Source organism: Rhamphochromis sp. 'chilingali' (genome assembly GCF_963969265.1).
Source record: "Rhamphochromis sp. 'chilingali' genome assembly, chromosome: 9".
Taxonomy (NCBI): domain Eukaryota; kingdom Metazoa; phylum Chordata; class Actinopteri; order Cichliformes; family Cichlidae; genus Rhamphochromis; species Rhamphochromis sp. 'chilingali'.
In genome coordinates this window covers 9,867,199-9,887,236 of record NC_137936.1, presented here as the reverse complement: position 1 = coordinate 9,887,236, position 20,038 = coordinate 9,867,199, and the positions used below count along the sequence as shown (strand labels likewise).

At 41.9% G+C, this 20,038-nt stretch overlaps 1 protein-coding gene across 4 annotated transcripts; it reads right to left on the bottom strand.

The window, feature by feature from the left end:
* Positions 1–260: 260 nt before the first annotated feature.
* dido1 (death inducer-obliterator 1) lies at positions 261–19,929 on the bottom strand. 4 transcript variants are annotated; one of them, XM_080891117.1, is made up of 16 exons: positions 19,795–19,929; positions 18,247–18,339; positions 15,919–17,008; positions 15,334–15,760; positions 14,059–14,430; positions 11,405–11,624; positions 8,161–8,737; positions 7,879–8,038; positions 7,626–7,742; positions 7,316–7,477; positions 6,898–7,060; positions 6,296–6,797; positions 5,900–6,047; positions 5,503–5,592; positions 5,217–5,412; positions 261–4,306 (listed from the first exon to the last, which is right to left on the bottom strand). In XM_080891117.1, the coding sequence occupies exons 3-16, from the start codon at positions 16,848–16,850 to the stop codon at positions 867–869; spliced, it is 7,506 nt and encodes a 2,501-aa protein (XP_080747243.1). In that variant the 5' UTR covers positions 16,851–17,008; positions 18,247–18,339; positions 19,795–19,929; the 3' UTR covers positions 261–866. The 4 variants fall into 4 exon arrangements, with proteins under 4 accessions (XP_080747243.1, XP_080747240.1, XP_080747242.1 ...); XM_080891114.1 differs by lacking the exons at positions 18,247–18,339; positions 19,795–19,929 and adding an exon at positions 17,259–17,397; XM_080891116.1 differs by lacking the exons at positions 18,247–18,339; positions 19,795–19,929 and adding an exon at positions 17,259–17,397 and having other exon boundaries at positions 7,364–7,477.
* Between the last annotated feature and the right edge of the window lie 109 nt (positions 19,930–20,038).

Genomic DNA, 20,038 nt, shown 5'->3' with positions numbered 1-20,038 from the left:
AGGCCATGGCCAAAATATTATATGGTGGTTCTATATGGACTGAAAAAATAAGCTCCTAAATTGAAAGTTAATTATCGAGATTAATACGTGTTTTATTACTGAAAAAGAAAAGCTTTGATTTCTGATCTTTAACAACTGAAACTGCTCACTTTATCATCTGACTCAATAAGCTAATAATCAGTATGTGTAGCTAAAACAACAGTGTGAACACAAAAAACCCCACACCACTTTTAAGATGAATAATCGTTTCATTTATATTTGAAAGAAAAACTGTTTACATCCAAAACAAATGCCATCAAACAGGTTTATTAGTAGAGCTGAAACAAAAAAAAGTGACAGTTCATAAACAACCATTTTTGTGGTGTATACCGTAAGGCTGATGTCATTTTATTTCAAATCTGTTGAACATATTAACACATTTATGTCTCAGTGTATCTTTAGCCTTCACATTGTCCATCTCAGATATATGGCTTTTATTTTCTCTACTTAGAAAAGTATGATTAAAAACATCCTTATATACACAAATACATTCATATTTACATATTGCAAATGGTGTGAATCAGTTACATTATTGTTTTCTAAAAAGAAAAATGCTTTGACAAAAAAAGGTACATGTAATAGGACTGTGCAGCCTACATTAATACGTCTTGTACCACAAGCAGTTTAGCTTGCATTCAGTTTTTTGCTTTTCAAATGTAATAAAACAAACTTAGAAACCTTTAGGTGACAAAGAGAATACAAACATATTTAAATGTTTTTGTCTGGTAGGAACACAACCGTGGAAATCTGATGAAATACTGCTCTTCTGTTTTTACAGTGATTAAAGATGTAAAAGTCTTGGAACCGTAATGTCCATAAAACAGAGACTAGGAAACGTTCTTGCTATTTTCTGTGGTTTTATCACTGTCCTTGGACGTATCGTGTTTACTGTCCTTTTTCTCTTCTTTCTTATCTCGGCTTCTGCTTCTTTCCCGACGATCTCTGCCTCTGTCACGGTCCCTCTCCTTTTCTCTCTCTCTCTCCCTCTCTCTGTCCCTATCTCGATCTCTGTCTCTGTCCCTGTCTCTACCCCGATCTTTCCCACGATCCCTGTCACGGTCTCTCTCTCTGCTTCTGGATCGGTCCCGCTTCCTGTCTCTCTCACGCTCTCGTTCTCGCTCTCTGTCACGGTTTCTTCCCCTATCTCGGTCCAAGTCTTTCCTGTCAGATTCCCTAACTCTGTCTCTGTCTCTTTCCCTGTCCCTATCTCGGTCTCGCCTCTTGTCTGAATCTTGATCCCTGTGTCGTTCTCCCTCTGCATCCCTGTGCCTCTCACCCTCCCTCCCTCTGCTGCGGTCTCTTTCTCGGCTACGCTCGTTATCCCGGTCCCTTTCTCTGCCTCTGTCCCACTCTCTTTCTCGGCTCCACCGCTTTCCCTGCCCCTTGTCCCATGAGGGCCTGCCAGCATGAGGGACATCTCTCTCTTTCTCTCTCCGGCGGTCCTCAGACAGATCCCTCGGCCTCTCATCAGGGGCCTGTGAGGAACCATGAATGAGTTCTCTATGTCCTTCAAAGCGGCTGAAGCGATCTCCACTGCGAGGCTCTGAGTCCTCACGGGTGGTGCTGCTCCTCCTCCTCATTTCAGGAGAATGGCGGCGCCAGTGATCGTCCCGGTGTAGGTCTGGCGGACCTAGTGGAGCCTCCGGAGGAGTTGGCAGCAGTGGCCCGCTGTGGCGAACAGGTCTCGCCTCATCAGAGTACCTGTCAAAGCGGTACCGGTCAGAGCCTGCAAAAGGCGGAGGTCTGGTCTCCTGAGATGGAGGACCTCTGTGCTCATCAAAAAATCCTCGGTGTGGTGGTGAAGATGGAGGTCTGGAGCCCCCATACTGGATTTGTGGATTGAAGTGCTCCCCACTGGGAGGCTGACCTCGTCTGTCCTCATACTGGTTATGTGGAGGTCCCCGGTAGCTTGGACCTGGTGGAGGGCCCTGATTGGGATTATTAACAGCATCTTTGTTATACTGTTCTGCAGATCCTCGAGCCTGGTCTACTATTGTTGGTTGAGCCCCATGGTCACCATACTGAGGTGGTGGGGGACCCCTATGCCCTGGAAAGAGATTTGGAAGAGGAAGCCTGTTATCAAAGTGACCAGGTGGCAGAGCGGTGAAAGGCAGAGGAGGACCTCTGTTTCCAGGGAAATTAAAAGGTGGTGGGGGAGGACTAGTGAATCTGGGCGGAGCTAAGCTGTTCTGTCCATCGAAGGTGGGGGGAAGGGGAAGTCCTGGAGGGGGACCTGGTTGTCCAATGTGCTGAGGGGGAATGGAGGGATCAAATATCTGAGGAGGTGGGCCCCTCTGGGTTACTGGAGGGAATGGTGGTAGTGGTGGGCCTCTGGGTGGCATGATATTCTGAGGTGGTGGGCCAGGTGGTGGCTGTTGAGGTGGTGGCTGCGTGCTTGACCACTGGTTTTGATAGGGAGGGTATGAAGATGGTGGTGGGCCATACTGCTGACTGCTGTCACCTTGCATTGGGGGATGACTGTGCACAGGGGGAGGAACATGGATTGGAGGAGGGGGTCCCTGAATAGGAGGGGGGGCTGACATTGGAGGACCTTGCATGGCCTGCATGGGTGGTAGCACAGGCACTGGAGGCGGCCTCATTATTAGATTTTGGCCCTGCATGGAACGGGGAAGGGAGAAGTTGGGTTGTGGAGGAATGTCAGCTGGAGGTTTGTACTCACTGTCGAAGTCTGACCCTGTCATGTGATGCAGCATGTGATGTGACTGAGTGTCAGCTGCTGCTGTGCTCTGAGTGAGTACTGGGATTGTTGAAGTTATTTTGGATGTTTTTGCAGGCTCACTGTAATATCTTGCTGTAGATGTCTCTTGGCTATTCTCCTCATACTCTGAATCCTCAGCTTTTAAAATACTGGCTGCATTTGGCCACATACTGAACTTGTCCATCTTTGTTTCAGACTTAACTGGCTCGCTTTCCTCTTTTTTCTCTTCTTTCTCATCTGTGTAGCTGACTTCCATATCAGGGTCCACCTTTTCGCCTAATAAAGGAATTGAAACCTCTGCCTTGTCCGATTCCATGAAAACTAGCGCCTCACTTTTCACTTCCTCTTGATGCAGTGAGGGGTCTGAATCTTGTGACGAGTCTGCAGGTTCGCCTGTTTTAGGCGACTGCAGCTCTTGCACCTCAGGCTGTGAGGCTGGAGGAACAGGATCGGTCACTGGAGCAGGTGTCTCCTCTTTGTCCTCGGGTTCATCAGACAGTTTTCTGCTGCCTGTAGACTGGCGAGGATCCCTGCTTTGTCTGGGATCTCTCCTCTGATTGATTAAAGGAGCAACAGATGAAGATTTCACAAGCTCCTCAACCTTTTTGCCAAGCTGTAGCAACTGACAATTGGCCAAAAGAGATTTTGCAGGTTGAGTTAAGAGTGTGCTTGCAAGTGTCACTGAGGCAATAGGAGTGCTTGTAGAGGACATTTGCTGTTCTCCTTGTTTCTGCAATGCTTGATCACCAATGTGTTTAAGGCTCTCAAGAATCTTTTGGGGATCGGCTGCAGACTCAGTTGCAGGCTTAGCTTGACCTGGAACTAAAGTTTCAACCTCTTCGAAAATAGAGTCATCCTCTGGGTCATATGCAACATCATCAGCTTCACTTGTTTCCACCTTAGGTTGCTTAGTGACTTCAGGTTTGCTTACCACCTCCATAGGCTTCTTCGGCACATTGTAGGATCTACTGGGGTCATATTCTTCTTCTGGGTCATAAGGTCGGTCATCTTCATCCTCCTCTACTGTTTTTTCTTTAGAAATCTGTGCAAACTTCTGAACTATAGGATCTAACATTGTACCTGTTGGGGCAGCAAATTCCCCACCCTGATCAGACGGTGAGTTGGAAGCTTCAGAGTCATGTTTTTTCTTGCCAAAAAGAGTCTTGAGAATGGTCTCAAGAGGAGTGGCAGCTGCTGCGGATGAAGAAACAGAGTTGGATGAAGAAACGGAGTCCTTGTCAGTGGTAGCGGATGTGGATGGAGCCTTGATGGAAGATAACAGGGACAGAACAGAGGTGGTGGAAGCCTCGGAGGAGCTAGATGGAGGTGATCCTGGAGGAGTTGTGCTGAAGGGGATTTCAAGACTTTGCCGTGTGTTCTTTTCTGCTTTGACTGCAGGAGGTGGCTTTGGAAGGCTGGTTTCCTCTGCATCTTTGGTTTGAGTCTTGGGCCGTTTCTCTTCACTTTCTAACGGAGCACCAGGACGTTTTCTATCCTTCTGGCAGATCAGCAGGCCAAGGAGCAGGTTGGGACGAGCTGGTTCAAGACCTGTGAAATAAAAAGACCAAAAAATAAGCTGAACGTGCAAAGCTAAAGAAATGTTTTCATGGTCCAAACTGAAACAAAATGTACTGTACTTGGTTTTAAAAGACATAAAACCAAAATTCATAGAAGACTAATTGTTAAATTTGCTGATAGCTGTCAGTTGTGATATGTGCTGATGATGAATTTCCAGATAATCTACTGACAGTGGCAAAAACAAAAAAACAAAACCCAATAAAACTGTGTGAATATAATAACTTTGATGCTTTGTTATCATCAGTACCCTACAGTCAGGGCCAATGATTTCCACACTGACATTTCATTTCACTCCTTTAATATAAAAAGAATCATCAACAGCTAATAGTTGCAAAATATGCAGAAAAAAATAGCCCTGAGATTCCCAAATGGACAGCTGACTTTATGTTGCCGTAACTTCTCAGCTGTTGTTTAAGACTAAATGCAATAAAAACAGTGACTTTGTTTCAGTGGTGCAGCATGTGAAAGAATGAGCAAAACCTATTTGTAATGTGACTGAAAACATAGCTCATAGAAGTGTACTGGTAACATCTATCCAATATTGTTTTCACTGATCCAGCTCAGAAGAAACAACAAGCTGAGACTAACATGACAACCTGCGATGCAAACTTTCTTTATTAAGTCAAATACACAGAAGAGACACAGTAACTGTTACATGCAGAGATATTTACAGGGTATCAACAAGGAGCGTGAGCACCCTCTACAGTACAAACCCATCAATTAAACCAACTCTCTTTTCCAACCTCAGGAAAAAATGGATTTAACATACTCCAAACACACAAGGAATAGAAAGAAAGTTTTACCATAAAAACAATAATATTTACAAATTTACACACAAATACCCACAAAGATGTATACATCTATCTCTTTACATGCTTACCTGGCCCGTCAAATGGCAACAGTTTGGAGGGTAATGGGTCCTTTGAGCCCAGGGGGATGAGATAGAGGTCTTTGATGCGGCGGTTGTTGTTAGCTACCACACCAAATCTTTTTCTGCTGCTAAAGTAAGAGAAAAGAGAGACGTATGCCACCTCTTCCTCCTCTGTGGCTGGATGGAAACGGATCAGGCACAGCTCCTGTGATTTGAAAAAGAAAACAGTACAGTTTCATGCAAGGCTTTAAAGTTAAAACAGCCTTTTAACAAGTTAGTTTTTGTACTAACAAACCTTGGAGAGGGAGGTTTTTAGTTTCCCAACATAGTCCCAAACTGTGGTTGGAGAAATCCGACCTCCAACATGAATGGTGTCTGGCAAATCCTGCACAACAACAACAAAACCAGTTATTTTTTTGGCCTGTATGTATGTCAAACAGTTTGAAATTCAAAGATTACAGGGTCTGATATTAAAGTGGACCTATTATACTCCTTTACAACCAGATATTTTTTATTCTTGGACTATCCTTTTTCATTTTAGGGCCTTTTTGCATTCTACTTTCTTCTAACTGAAGACCAAAATGTTTAAATAAGAAAAAGCATAAGGCATTTACAAAGAAAACTAATACCATAAATGTCATTTCTATGAATCATTAATGATAACGAAAATATTCTTGCTTTAGAAAATGTACCTCTTTCAGGTGTTCAAATGATCCCGAGACCAGGTAAGCCTTGGTTACAAACTTTGCTACTGACTGCATGTTGATAAATCCTTTCCAAATCTTCTCTTGACCATGGAGAAATATTGCAGTTTCCCCCTCAGGAGGCGGCTCAGATCCACTGTAAAAACAAAAGCATCTTCCTTTTAGACAGGCTACATGCAGTCTCTTACTATAACATACTACACAAAACAGTATCTCAAAGCATCTCATCAACAACAAAGTCCCTCAGTATCACCAGCACTACAGCTGCTGTTACTTTACTCTGGTATACTTTTAGCTAAAACGTAAAATATCTGTGCAAAATACTAAAGCTTATTAAAAAGAGAGCTCTCTGGTATTTTTAAGAACTTTGGTGAGATGTAGCACCTTGTTTTTGACAGTTTGGGCGCAGCAACTGAAGGTGGCGGCGCAGGGGGCATCGGTAGTGGTGCCTTAGGTAAAACCTCCAATGGAGCAGTAACAGGAGCTGGGAGTGGGTCTGCTGCATTGCTGGCAGGCTTTTCTGGGGCCATGTAAGTGACGCTCACCCCGGTGCTGTGCCTGGCCATGCGAGGGTCCCTGCGGGTGATACTGACAGAGGAGATGGGTACAGGGGCCTGTGCTACAGGTGCCATCGTGGTGATATCCTCCTGATAGAGCTGTGGCTGTGATTCTGGAACTGCTGGCTCTACGGTGGACTGGTAGGATGAAGAGGCCGGGTGTTGGTACAATGAAGGATCTTGGTAGGTGGCCATGCCGGCCTGTGGCTGGCTGACAGGTGAGACATCCCCTGATCTGGATGAGAATGACTCTTGTCTAGGTGGCTTTGTTTCAGGCTTCTTGGTGAGTCTGGCTTTTTTAGCAGCAGGCTCATCTTCTGTCTTTTGGCCTACAAGGCAAGATTATTACAAAAATAAAGAAATAAATCATCCATATAATAATCAATTCTGCTGAAAAATGATAGCACTTCTTCTTAGCCTCTTATTTACCTGTACATATTTTGCAGTTGAGGTCAAACAGATGGGCCCTGTGTTCAGAAGTAGTGTCTTTGAGCATGCTACTAAAAATGTCTGGCATGCTGCTGCCACTGTTCCCCTCAGCAGCAGATGCCTGAGCTGAAGCTGAAGGGGTGGAACCAGATTCCTCCTGATCCTGAGGATATACCAAAGAAGATCAGTCAAACTTCAGATGAACTGGAATCGCAGGCACTCATGTAACAACTACAATTCTCAGTGGTTCACACACCCATGCATTTTGTGAGAGGCAGATAAAGCTTAGGAAAGAAACTAACAGGACAAGAGGCGATAACTTGTAAGCTGGTGAACATTCTTTGATAGTTTGCACTGTGTGCCAAGAACCTCATGCATGAAAAAAAGAGGGTGAGAGCAGCAGCTTGCCACCACTTACTGTAGAAGAAGCCATGCGAGAAGATGAAGTGGTGGCAGAGATACATACATCTGCATCAGATGTTGGTGGAGCATCCTCCACATCGGCGCTATGGGAGCCACCATCATGCCTGTTGCCTGGTTTGGACTGCCCTGAATGGGCTTTTGCACTAGGAGACTGAGGCTAAAGAAAAGGAAAAGGGGAAAAAAACTTTACAATGGTGTAAATTTATGCAGACAGGTTTTTCAAAACTGCAAATCCTAACAGGAAAATTTATGAGTCTTAAGCTGCCCTACACCTGATGTTTGAATTAAAAGGCAGTGCCATTTACCTCAGGAGCCTCAGGCTTCCTCCACTCAGATATCTCCTTTGAAAGCAGCTCTTCAGCACTTAGTCTGACCAGTCTAAAGGGACTGACCTCACCTCCCACCACTCGGTAGAACAAGCCCTGAGACAAACATGCCATACAGCGCAAACATGAGAATATGTTTTTCAAGCTATAATTGGTGTCCTTCCATTCACAGCTGCATAAACACAAGATATGTACTTTACTGAAAACAGCATGCACGTTAATGTTGACTCACTTTGTTTTTAGGGTCCTTCAGATTGAACATGAGGGACCTGTATTTGTTTTTGTATTTGCTGTCGGTGCTAAGACAGAGGTTAAACATCTCCTTTTCAATAGCAAATGCCAGTCGCCCCACCTCGCTCTCTGTCATTTTCAGATCATCACTGTCGCACACCCTGGTGGAAATGAACAAAAGAATGTATGTTTAAATCTGCAGACCTCGGGTAATGTTTTTGGAACCAAAAGAAGAAAGAATTTGGAAAAAAAAAAATCAAACTGGGACTTGCAGGTCACTCACCTTTTATAAAGGATGTCTGTCAAAGACCGCCGGATGTTCTGTCTCATCTGGTTGTTAGGTGGAAGCGGCATAGGGGAAACAGGTGGTGCTGAAACAGGTGGTGCTGAAACAGCTGAATGTGTAGGTCTGGAGGATGAAGAGTGGCTGGAGGGAGAGGAGGAAACGGGAGATGATGGGACTCTAGGGGATGAGGACGACTGTCTGTGGGGACTAGTGTCCTTTTGCTGAGGTTGCTTCTTGGGAATGGTGAAGTTAGACTTGGTGACTCTCAGTGCTCCTGTGACGTGGATCGGGCCTGAAGGAAAGGGAGATGGGGAGTGGACAGGTGGCTGGCCGGCCTTTTTGGACTTTGTTGCAGTTTTAGCTGGGGGTGTTACAGGCTTCTTGGATCCCTTTGAACTGGCAGCTTGAACTGGAGGTTTCTTTCCCTTTGGGGAAACCTTGGTTGGTTTTGTTGCTGTGGACTTCTTGTTTCCTTTTCCAGCTGCCGCAGATGCTGAAGAGGATTTCTCAGGAGCTGGGGCTGGTTCCTTTTCCTTATGGTCCTTCTCACTGTGCTTCTCTTCTTTAGTTGGGGCTGGAAAACAAGAACAAGATCCAATATTTTAAAATATGTGATAATGTTCAGTTGTAATGTGCAATGTGGCAACATATTTTGCTAAATTACAGGCAGTCAATTGCACAAATCAGACTATATTGCTAAGTCGAAGTCAAGCAGTTTTAAAATGTATTTCAAATAAACTGAATCCCCCAAAAAACTAGTAAAAATGCAAATCATATTAGCGCGCGCGCGCGAGAGAGAGAGAGAACACTGTCAAAAAAACAAAGTTGACAACAGAGCAGATGAAGTCCCTTTTTATTTTGTAGTAGTGACAGCACAGTAGTGGGGGCGATACCTTCTTCCCAACTATTATAGAAATATGCAAGTGATGATCCTCAACGACAAAATTAGTATTGTTCTCCAATCATTTTGATATATTCACATAGAAGATGAGCAGGTTCAAGTACTATAAATCATGTGCCAGCCAAGCAGAATGAACTAAATAGCATTAAATCTAAAAAGATCTACAACTACCAGCTCCAAGCAACCACAACCAGGTATCCACTGGTTATAACCATGTGCCACAGGTGTCACACACCCTAAATATCAAAATGTAATTTAGTCTAACCATAACACTGTAAATATAATTAGTTAATATGACAAGATCACCTATATGCACCATCAAGTTGATAGTTGAACTCTGACCCCAGAAACACCAAAGCCAAATTCTTCTCCTCTTTCAAATTGTGGAGACAGTAGTAATCCATTTGATCAAAAGCTTCAGTCGCAATAAATATCACATAGAATATTTCCTAATTTGATATGGGGGGGCGGGGGGGGGGGGGGGGGGGGGGGGGGGGCAACCAGTAAGCCAATAGATCTGCTACCTGGTAAACACTTTCAAACTGTCATGTGCAGATGTTTGTCCTTCCGTCATCTCAAACGTGCGGCAGAACTGCATTAGCTTTGAGCTAACTTGACATACTATACAGCCACCAAATGTTTACACTATGCCTTTGTGCAATGATACAATATATACAACCAGAGCAACTAAAATCAGCTCTTTTCTATAGATCATAAGTTGTCAAACAAGCCAAAATCATCATTCAGCAAAAGGGATATGGATGATCAAATCACTGAGCTCTAACTTCCCCCTGTTGAAGAACCATCAGTGGCTATATGGCCTTCTTGAACATTAGGAATGCATTTATACCCAATTACTCTTTGCTGTCCCATCAGGTAAAATCCTCACTATTTCTCCAGGCTTTTTATAGAGGCAGCCAGACAGAAAATGAAACTGTCCACATTTCATATTGTTCCCTCATTACATTTAAAATCAGGTGCAAAAAATATGTTTAAAAAAATCAAGATGGCACTTCTTTTAGCCCTTTGTGCTCAGCCCAGGTCTTCAGATTTCATCTTCAGGTGTAGCATTCCTGAACTTCACTGCATCTCCACAGGTGCTCCAGTCTGATAGAGGTTCTGTCATATCCAGCTGTTCACCATCTGAGAGGCTCTCAAGCTTCAAAGTCTTCATAGTGTGTGTAGACTTAAACAGTTGCACATGTCTAATTAAGCTTAACTGGTCAGGATATCCTACGGCAAGCCAACAACGCTCACATAATCAATCGAGGCATCCAAAAATCAGTTTAACACCTTTTATTTTAAAACCAGTTTCCCACGAGCAGTGATGAATCATATTCAACATGCATGAAAAACTTTGAAAAAAATAGCCCATTACTCATAAAATGAAGGGCAAAAAACACAAGGTTGGATTTTTAATCAGCTCAATATGACCCAACTTCATAGGCTGACATTATCACAGGGGACAGCTCAGACACCTACCTGCTGGAGGATGGGAGGGAAGGGCCTTATTTGAGACCAACAGCTGAGGAGATGAACCCAGGATGTGAAGAGACATGTACGGTCAAACCAACCAGGTAATTTGAAAACACACACACGTCATATCAATCAATCACTAAATTTAAGATATTGCCCTCCTTTTTGTTTCTACCACACTGGCCTTTATAATCTCTTAGGTTGCAGGCACATAATGTGGGAAACCTATAAAAGGGGTACTCCAACAAACCAGTGCTGCATTTCCAAAAGACCAGGGACTCCCGGGAGGCATTCCTGAAACTAAGGGATTAAAATCAATGCAGCAGAGGCATTGCTCTGAAAAAAAAAAAAATTTTTCTCATAACACATCGGCCTCAATGTAAATGTCTGCAACTTCCAAAATGATGATTTTGATTTACAGCACAGGCTTTCTGTAAGAAATTAAAAGGCTCCAATTCAAAGCCAAGATAAGAGCGATGCAAGTTGTTTCATGCTTCAGAAAGCTCCTCTAGAGCCAAGGAACACATTGTCCAACTTAATTAAGTAATCTTAAAAGAGTGCAACCAATGGAGTGAAGGACCCCTTTCCAAATAACTATCTGCTGGATCAGAAATACTTACCAAAATCACACGGGACACTTACCTGTTCACAGCTGCCAAGTTTTCATTAGACAACAAAATCCTTACATTAAACATCACAAAACCTTGTAAATGATAAAGTAGTCTGCTATACAGATGAGTTCATGTTCTTTCCCAAACGTTTGGACCAGTTTTAAAGGATGTTAGCATGACAGGAGCACATTTATAATGGAAGAGCAACAGTATGGTTTCAACAACAGATCAAGACCTTCAAAGAGATACATACACTTTTTGTTTAACACTGTTGGTGATATGGGTGTAGTCTTTTCTGGTGTTACTGCAATGTAATTATGGTCGCTGGACCAGGATGCAGTGGCTGGCGGAGGTGGGTGTTCCTCAGCATGCTCATCTTCGTCGTCATCATCATCTGGATCAGGACTGTGGTCTTCGCTATCCGACTCCTCCTGGGTCTTCTTCTGCACCTTCTTCCCACCGGCACCGGTCCCCTGAATAGACGAGAAGAAACACATTCAGACGTTTTAGCCACTCAGATTGATTTAAAGTGACAGTTCAGCCCAAAACCAAATTCAAATCTTTTTATCCAGGCCTACAGTACATTTTTATTCATATTGCCTATACTCATGAATCAAATGACTATGCAAAGAAAACATCCACCTACCCACTGTGATCTGTGCAGCTTTTAAACACCTATGGCAGCCCTCCTTAGCTGAGCTGTAGGGACTGCTAGCTACAAGTTTTATTTGTTTATAGAGTAGAAAGAAAATAGTTCCAAATGAACCTGCTCAGATCAAGGTTTGTGGATTTATTTATTTTGTAGTTTTAAAGACACTCAAGCTGAGTTTTAAAAAAATGCATTTATAGGCACTCTGAGCACAATAAGGCAAGTACCATCTCGCTCCACTCTAATAAAGAACATTTCCCCGGATAAAATCTCTAACTGGTCAACTGATACCATCAAAATCAAGATGGAAAAAACAGCACAACGGGGCAGGAAACACACATCACTTTTATTTAGGAGGTGGTGAACTGTTCCTTTAACAACAAATGAAGATGTTTAAAACGTGTTTACTTGTGTTGTTTTAAGAACAGATTTTTCTCTCTCCAAACAAAACAGGTAAACAAAATCAATAGCCTTTTCAGTCTACTCTCCTCTTTAAGCATACAAATAGTGTGCAGTTAATAATTTAAAACATATTAATGACATTTCTGTGTACTCCAATGCTGGAGCTGGAGGTCTCTTACACTGCTTTGCATGTATCCAAGTCTAAACCTGGACACATTTCTATGATTATTGTACTGTGTACTGAACTTTTTTTGAAATTGAAAATTATCTAAATCTGGAACATTAACATTAGTGTTTGGGCCTAGCATACCAAAATTGTCAGGCTTCCTGCATATGCTCTCCAGTTTAAATTATGACCATGGATTTAAACTTCACAAAACCAAGTAAATGATTACATAATCTGCTATACAGGTGAGTTCATGGTCTTTCCTAAACCTCTGGACCAGTTTTAAAAGACGTTAGCATGACAAGACCTACATTTATAAAGACACCCAATGTCTGAAGGAGTTGTTAAACTCAGGGATTGAGTTAAGCCACTTTAGTGTGCATCACTGCTCACTTCCTCTCCAAGCTGCTGAAGCTTTAATACGAAAGTCCTTTTGAGTTCCTGGAGAAGGCCTTTCTCCCCCAGTTTTTTTTCCCCCACAAGACAAAGTTTGCAAACAATCACTTCAGAAGCAACATATGTGAGACTACTGACTGCTTTTCTTGTCAATGAGAAAAAAATACATTAATACTGAGCTAAAACACACGTAGCAAATGTAACCACAAATTTTAATCTATACACAAAAAAAAAAAAAAAAAAAAAAAAAAAAAAAAAAAAAAAAGAGCACAAACAAGAATATAGACCATTTATAAGACAGACGAGTCTGCACTTTTTAAGTCTTTAGATTTTGCCCAATATATTAAAAATGTAACCTGTGATAGTGTATACAAACTACAGCCATGACTGTCAGTGCTTCATCATTGTTCCTGCATAAAGTCACCCCATATTCACCAGGGCGAGGGAACATCAGTAGTCTTTATGAACTGAAAATTATAATGGATCATTTATATTGGCTTGTAAAGTTAATACATGCTGGTTGTCTTAAAAACCCTAATCTGTATGCAGCACATTTCTTTGTGTCATGACACAGTAGAATGCTGAGGAATTATTCTCTTTGAGAACTCAAAGAGTGTTCAAAGATCAGATAGCATCATCTATCTGACAATGGATTAACTGTCTGTGTTGATCCATTTTCTGCAAATTACACTATTACAAATACATCCATTTTATGCCCCGATTGGCCAGTAGTATGCATGTTTCTGCCACTTCACATGAAATAAATGCACGTTTCATACTGGAAAAAGCCTTTTAAGACTAGGTTTGTGTGCCGACCCAATACGTTTGCTTATTTAGGCCAGCACTTAAGTAACAAATTATGCTGAAATCAGAGTTTAGCAGTTCCCATTTGTTTAAATGTTAGAATTAAGAGTAGACCATTCAATTATATTTATGCCTTGTGTACTGACACTGACATGCAGAGTGTAATCAAAAACAAGGAAACTTGATATTGCCAAGACAAATGATGAAACTAAATTGGTGAATTTTTCTTCCCAAACAAGACAGTAATGACATCTGACTATATTAACTTCAGCAAACAATGCTGATATAATATCTCAAATGTGTCAAGACATGATGAAAACTCAATGAATGACTATGAAATATAAGGAGTGATTCAGTTTAGATAGTTCAGTCTGTGAAACAACAGACTCAAGTGTTGGTGACTACCTAATAACTTTTTAATTGTCAAAGGGAATTAACATTCCTGCTTTAAAACCAGGCAAACGTCATCATTTTAGGCCATCCAAGTTACCTTTAGTGTGGACTTTTTCTGAGCCTTGGCCTTATCCTTTTGCTTGGGCTCTTTGACATCAGTGATGGACTTCATGGCAGCAGCAGCATGTCTCAGGATACAGTCGTTTCCACAGTACACAGAATCAGGTTGGGCATCATTTTCACAGCCAGGTCCAATACATCTCGAGAGGGAAGACTCCTCATCAGCCTTTCGCTCAGCCTTGTCCTCGGGAACCGCCAATGTTGGGGTCGTTTTCACCTCCACGTGTGATGCGACTTTCTGTACTGTGTCTGGTGGGGCTTTGACTTCTGGTGTGCCTTCTGTTGCCTTCTTCTCAACAGGTGGTGTGGCCTTCTCTGCCTTTGGTTCAGCTGGTTGCTGTACTGCCTGCTTCAAGCCAGTACAAAATAAAATTAACAGCTACTGATATTCTGCATTTCGCTGTACGATTGTCAGTTCAAACAATTTAAGAATCATCTTATTAATTGTGATCGTAATAGCATTTAAAGAATTTTGAGCTTCAAGCTGCTTTAGGTAGGCTTCTTTTTGCCATGCTTTCAATTTTTATCTGTAAACTTACATGTGAAAAACACCTACATCTCTCAGCAGAAAACTGGGCAGAGAGCCCTACCTGCCACCAATTATTACAACCTAACTGACATTCTTGAAAATAATGATTACTGTGCTCATTTTCAGCTACATAATTAAGCTATATATATTTGATTCCTGAGCTCTATTAGGATTTAGTGCAGCTTTGTGTGATTTATATATTAACATTTAAAATTTATCCTAAATTGACCCTTGGTGCAGCCCTCCCCCTTCTAGCTGGCTGGAATTTGTAAATGGAAGGTCTGAAAAGGGCGGGCCTGCAACTAAACCACAATGGACCCTGAGAATATGCCCTCTTTATGACATCAGACAGATCCAACAGTAGAAAAAACACACACAGAGCATTTACAGCAGTCTGAAGCTTGAACTTTTAGCACACAGATATTACATCTACATATACTGGCCTTATTATTTTAAAAATCACAGCATGCACCATGGTAGTATATGACAAAAAAATAAAAAGCACATAATTTTCCCTTTAAAAAAACCCAACATTTATGCACTCAAAAAGCAGTAGTAATGTAACTGGTATATGGCATCAAATGAGAAATTAAGTCATTAAGCATGGCATCAAATTAAGGACCGCACTTAAAACCCACTGTTAAATATTTAATAATAAGATGTGCAAAAAATAATTTGGAGGCTAAAACATTTTTTACGTTCATATCAGCTGCAAAGACCTACCGGCTGAAAGATTTTTATCTTCTTTTTTCCCGTTGGATTAGTAGCCTTCTCTATCCTTCCTTTGATACCCAGGTCCTCTGTTGCTTTCTCATCAGTACCAGTAGTTTGTGCAGATGAAGCTGCTGCTCGAACAGCTGACGGACTGGAGTCCCCTCCGGCATTATTACCTTTAACAGCACTTGTAGACGAGGTAACAGGAGGAGTGGAAGCATTGGTCGGCGAAGCAAAATCAGTTTTGGGCTTCCCAATTTCCATATTTGTAGAAAGAATAGAAGTTGCAGGCCTGACCACCTGGTTTTTCTTAGCGGTGCAGTTTGGGCAGATGTAGTCTTCCCCATTTCTCTCCATCAGCCGTCCACGGGCCTCAGTGATTCCCACACAGTCCCCATGAAACCACTCTTCACAGCGGTCACAGCAGATCATAAACCTGGTGAGCAGTGAATATCAAGACATTCTCAAATAATAGTAATTAAAACATTTTTTTACTTGTGTATGAAATGATTCCTACAAAAGGCAACTAAGAGACAGTAGAGAGAAACAAAAACAAGTTTATGCACTACAGGATAAAGAGAGGCCAAAACAAACCTTTTGTTATGTTTTTGACGACAGATGCAGTAAAGTGCATTGGGGTCATAGCCTCCATCATCAGACTCCACTGAAGATGACGATGTGGATAAGTCATTCTCATCCTCATCATCTTCATCATCATCTTCTTCTTCTTCTTCCTCCTCCTCCTCCCCCTCTTCCTCCTCCTCCTGTGTCTGGGGTTTCCGTGTTTTTACACCACTCTGGGTAGCTTTAGGCTTTGCTTCCTTCTTTACAAGAGCATTGTTCTTGTTGTCAGAAGCTTTAACAGGTGTAATGTTCTGATTAGCTGCCTTCTTTTTATTGACATATGTCCGTATTGGTCCACGTTTTCCCTGCACTGCTGCAGCCTTGTCTGCCTCATCCTCGCCAGTCTTCTCAAGTTCATCATTTTTATCGTCATTCTTCTCCTCAGCAAACTCCTTCTTCTCAGAGTCCTCCTCTGGCTGAGTCTGTGCTGCACTGACACTCCCTACAGCTTCAGAAGTGAGATCACTCTTTTCTTCTTTTTTCTCCTCACTGTCATCCTGTGTATTCTTGACAGCATCTTTACTGTCTTCTTCATTCTCAGAGCTTCCCTCATCTTTCACCGTCGCTCCACCACCTCGGGTCTGCCTGCCACTACCTCGACCTTTCTTTTGAGTCTGCTTCCTTGCACCACTCCTTGTCCTTCTCTCAGGAGTCTCTGCTTTTTCCTCAACGGCCTTGGAATCAGCATTACCATCAAAGCTGGCCTCTGAGGCCGTCTCTGCATCAGTTGGGGTTTGTGAAGGAGGATCTCCACTTTCCACACTGGGAGGTGCGCTCTTTCTTGACGCTCTTTTGGCATTCAAGAGGAATTCCTCTAGTTTGTCAGTACGTTTAGGCTGTCGGCCACTACGGCGCACAGGACAGCGGGTTTCAGGGCTGTCGGTTACCGCTTCCACTGGCATCTCTCTCTTTGCAATGGTGGACCGACGGAAACCCCAAGTCTTCTTTAGCTCACTCTTGGCCTTTGAAGATTTATCTTGCTCCCCTACCAACTGTTTTGGCACATTCTCACTTTCAAGGTGAAACTGTTCCTCCTTCTCACTCCGTCCTTCTCCAACGCCTGTGAACAACCATTATTGATATCAAATCAGCATAACATTGGAAGAAAGGGAGAATGTTTTGCAAGCATGCATATGTAAGGCAAAACAAACCAAAACACAAAAATTACTGCTCAATTCTTATATCGCCCATACTTACCGTATGTCTAACCACATTTAAAATAAAAGTCCCTGACACCATAATTGTACCCACTTTTACTTTTTAAGACAAGGCATTGTGAAGGGGGGAAAAAAAAAGCTCATTCAAGATACCTTGAGAGCAGCTATCCATGCGGTCCCAGCTCTGCTCTGGCTCAGGGGCTAGAGAGAGCTCAGGGCTCACATTCCCATCCATAGATGATGGAGTCACTATTCTCAAAATTAACGTCTACAGTTCAGAGAAAAGAACAAGAGACCGACTATGAGTCACTCTTTTCACTTTACAAAATGAAAATTACTGAGGGGTGCCAGCTTTAAGGTAGCACTAAGAATGCTTAATAACGTCATCATTCTTAGACATACTTGTTATATTCTTTTGTACTTACACTCGCAAATAATAATACTAAAAAAATATTTTTCCTTCTTTTTTTTCTTTTTTTTTTAAGTGCAGCTCTTCAGAGGGTATGTTATGACACTAATGCTATCATGCATAGGGAACCCTGTGGGTGTAGAGCACCATGTACAGCACCCATGGAAATGGGCGCGATAGCACAAACATCTTAATATCATTTAGGCAAACAGGATAAAGAGAATCATTCTACAGAGTCTGTGCTTTGCGATCTTTCCAGTACTGTTATGCCATATTTAATACAGACAAAAATCACAAACCCTTTTTTAAAGGGAAAAACCACAAAATACTACAAAAAATAAATAAAAATCAGTAACCATCCCGCTGTTTAAAGGCAGTGATGCACATCCTCTAAAACTCTAATGTTGCCATGGTTGAAATAACCTTTTTTTTTTTAAACCGTAACCACATACTTTACTTTTAAATACACTTTAACTAAAGGTTAATAAATTATGACTTTAAGAATATGACAACACTTTATAATCTTAGACTTAACACTCATAATTAACTATAGCTATTCACAAGCCTAGACAAAGTTCCTGGTGGTCTGATAAAATTCCAGTTTTGTTTTTCTGTTCTTCTTGGCAGTTTGAGTTACAAGAATTAAGATGATGTTTCCTTTATATTCTCTAAAGCCAGAACTGCTGTTCTAATTTAAGGAAAAATAATGACAGGGAAAACCAATATCCATACCTGCAGTTCAGCAGATGTCTAACAAAGCAGTTCTTCAAACAAAAAAGCTTCCATAAATCCCAAATCATCAGAATTGGTATGAGGTTAGAGAACCTGAAAGACACAAGGAAGCACAAGTTAGGACACATTTATTTCAGGCTTCACAGAAAACAGACATGCAGCACAATGGTATGATGACAAAAATAACAAATTGTAATTTTTAAATTATATTTTTATATTTTTAAAAAGTGACTGCTGCATTTTAAGAGCATGGGCAAATGGATGAAATAATCTAATCTGAAAGCATAAGTAGGCCAACCCATCACTTTACAAATACGCAAGTTCAAGTTTGCCATTTTCAGACAAGTTAGACCAAGTCAGAAACCTTTGGCAATTGTGTAAAGCCTTCTAGCATGAATATTCTTACGCAATGGACGCCTGAGTTTCCTGAAATTAGCGTTTTTATAAAGCCTTGCATACTGCACCGCCATCGATGGATTGGAGGGGGGTATCCACCCAAAGACTGCGAGTGTGATTGAACGGGATTTTGTCCAATGGTATGTCTGTGGTCACGACAACTCGCCACGTGAATGGGAGGACCGCTATAACCGAGGAAGGTGGGAGGGGCCATGACGAAAATAAAATTTCATATTATATAATATTGTGTATATACTTATACAGAAAAAAAACAACTTTAACACATTTGCTAAAGGTTTACATCAGGATGCTGCCTGACGGCAGTCATCGGAAGAGACATACTCGTGTCCAGTACTTGCTGCGCGACATTTAAAAGGTAGACTGCACACGGCCTTAGGACGCATGATATAATCTAATTTCTTCATTGCAATACGGCATACCACACTGTCACATGATACTATTTAAAAACAGAACAAAAAAACCCAATGTGCAGACAATCAAGCTAGCAAAACGATATTGGAAAATCCGCATACTATAAGAGCAGACCCGTTCTTCACTCCTACATCTCCAGTGACGGCCGCAAAACATTCAACATTCCGCCAACCGCTTAGCTATTTACCATTAGCTCATGTAAACTACAAACGGGGTGCCACAAGCGGCGAAGAAATATTCAGTGGGAAACGGTACGCAACCCTTTCTATAACACTGAAACTACATTTGTATTATTAGGTTATTCTAGTCGTTTTTGTTTTGTTTCACAATGCGAAACTGCGTGTTGCAAAACGTGCACTTGTAGCCAGTAAGCTTAGCTAGCGCTGTTGGCCACAGCGAGCGTGGGTAAGCTAGCGGCAAATTCAACTTAAAATCATTAGCATTTAGGTAACCGTTAAAAAGCCAACATATAGTACAAACAAACTACGTGGGACAAGTATTTTGTAGCAAACTCAAATTTTAACCAATGTATACAACTGAAGTCGAATTTAAAAGCGTAACTGTACTCAAGCTATCGTCAAGCGAATCGTGTTCAACGTCCTCGCATCCGATACCTTCGCCCTAGACATGTTTGGTAGCAACAAAACACAAAAGCACGAACACACTCCAAAAATAAATATAACGGAACTAAAATAAATTAAGTTGCTGTATTTTACCCACCCATGCGTTATAAATACGGATAATGTCCCCTCGCTCTTTCGTGGGTCAGTCCTCCATTTTCCATTCCCTTTGGAGCTAACTGACTGCAGCAGATGGCTGACGGTTTACACAAAACGCTTTGTGTCTACAGCGCCCCCATTGGCCAGGAGGGAAACTAAGTAGAAGCAGAGGTCGACGTTCCGTCAATACGTAATCACTTTCAAACGGCGGGAAAGGGTGTAATTGTTTTGGGGTTGTTGTTTTT

What these genes read in the sequence shown, in the direction of transcription:
- dido1 (XM_080891114.1), bottom strand. Translation starts at nt 17,340, where the DNA reads ATGGATGGGAATGTGAGCCCTGAGCTCTCTCTAGCCCCTGAGCCAGAG. An exon ending in AACAGTGTTAAACAAAAAGT is followed by an intron (nt 8,738 to 11,404) that starts GTATGTATCTCT and finishes CTTGTTTTCCAG; the next exon opens with CCCCAACTAAAGAAGAGAAG. An exon ending in GTTGCCATTTGACGGGCCAG is followed by an intron (nt 4,307 to 5,216) that starts GTAAGCATGTAA and finishes TTTATTTCACAG; the next exon opens with GTCTTGAACCAGCTCGTCCC.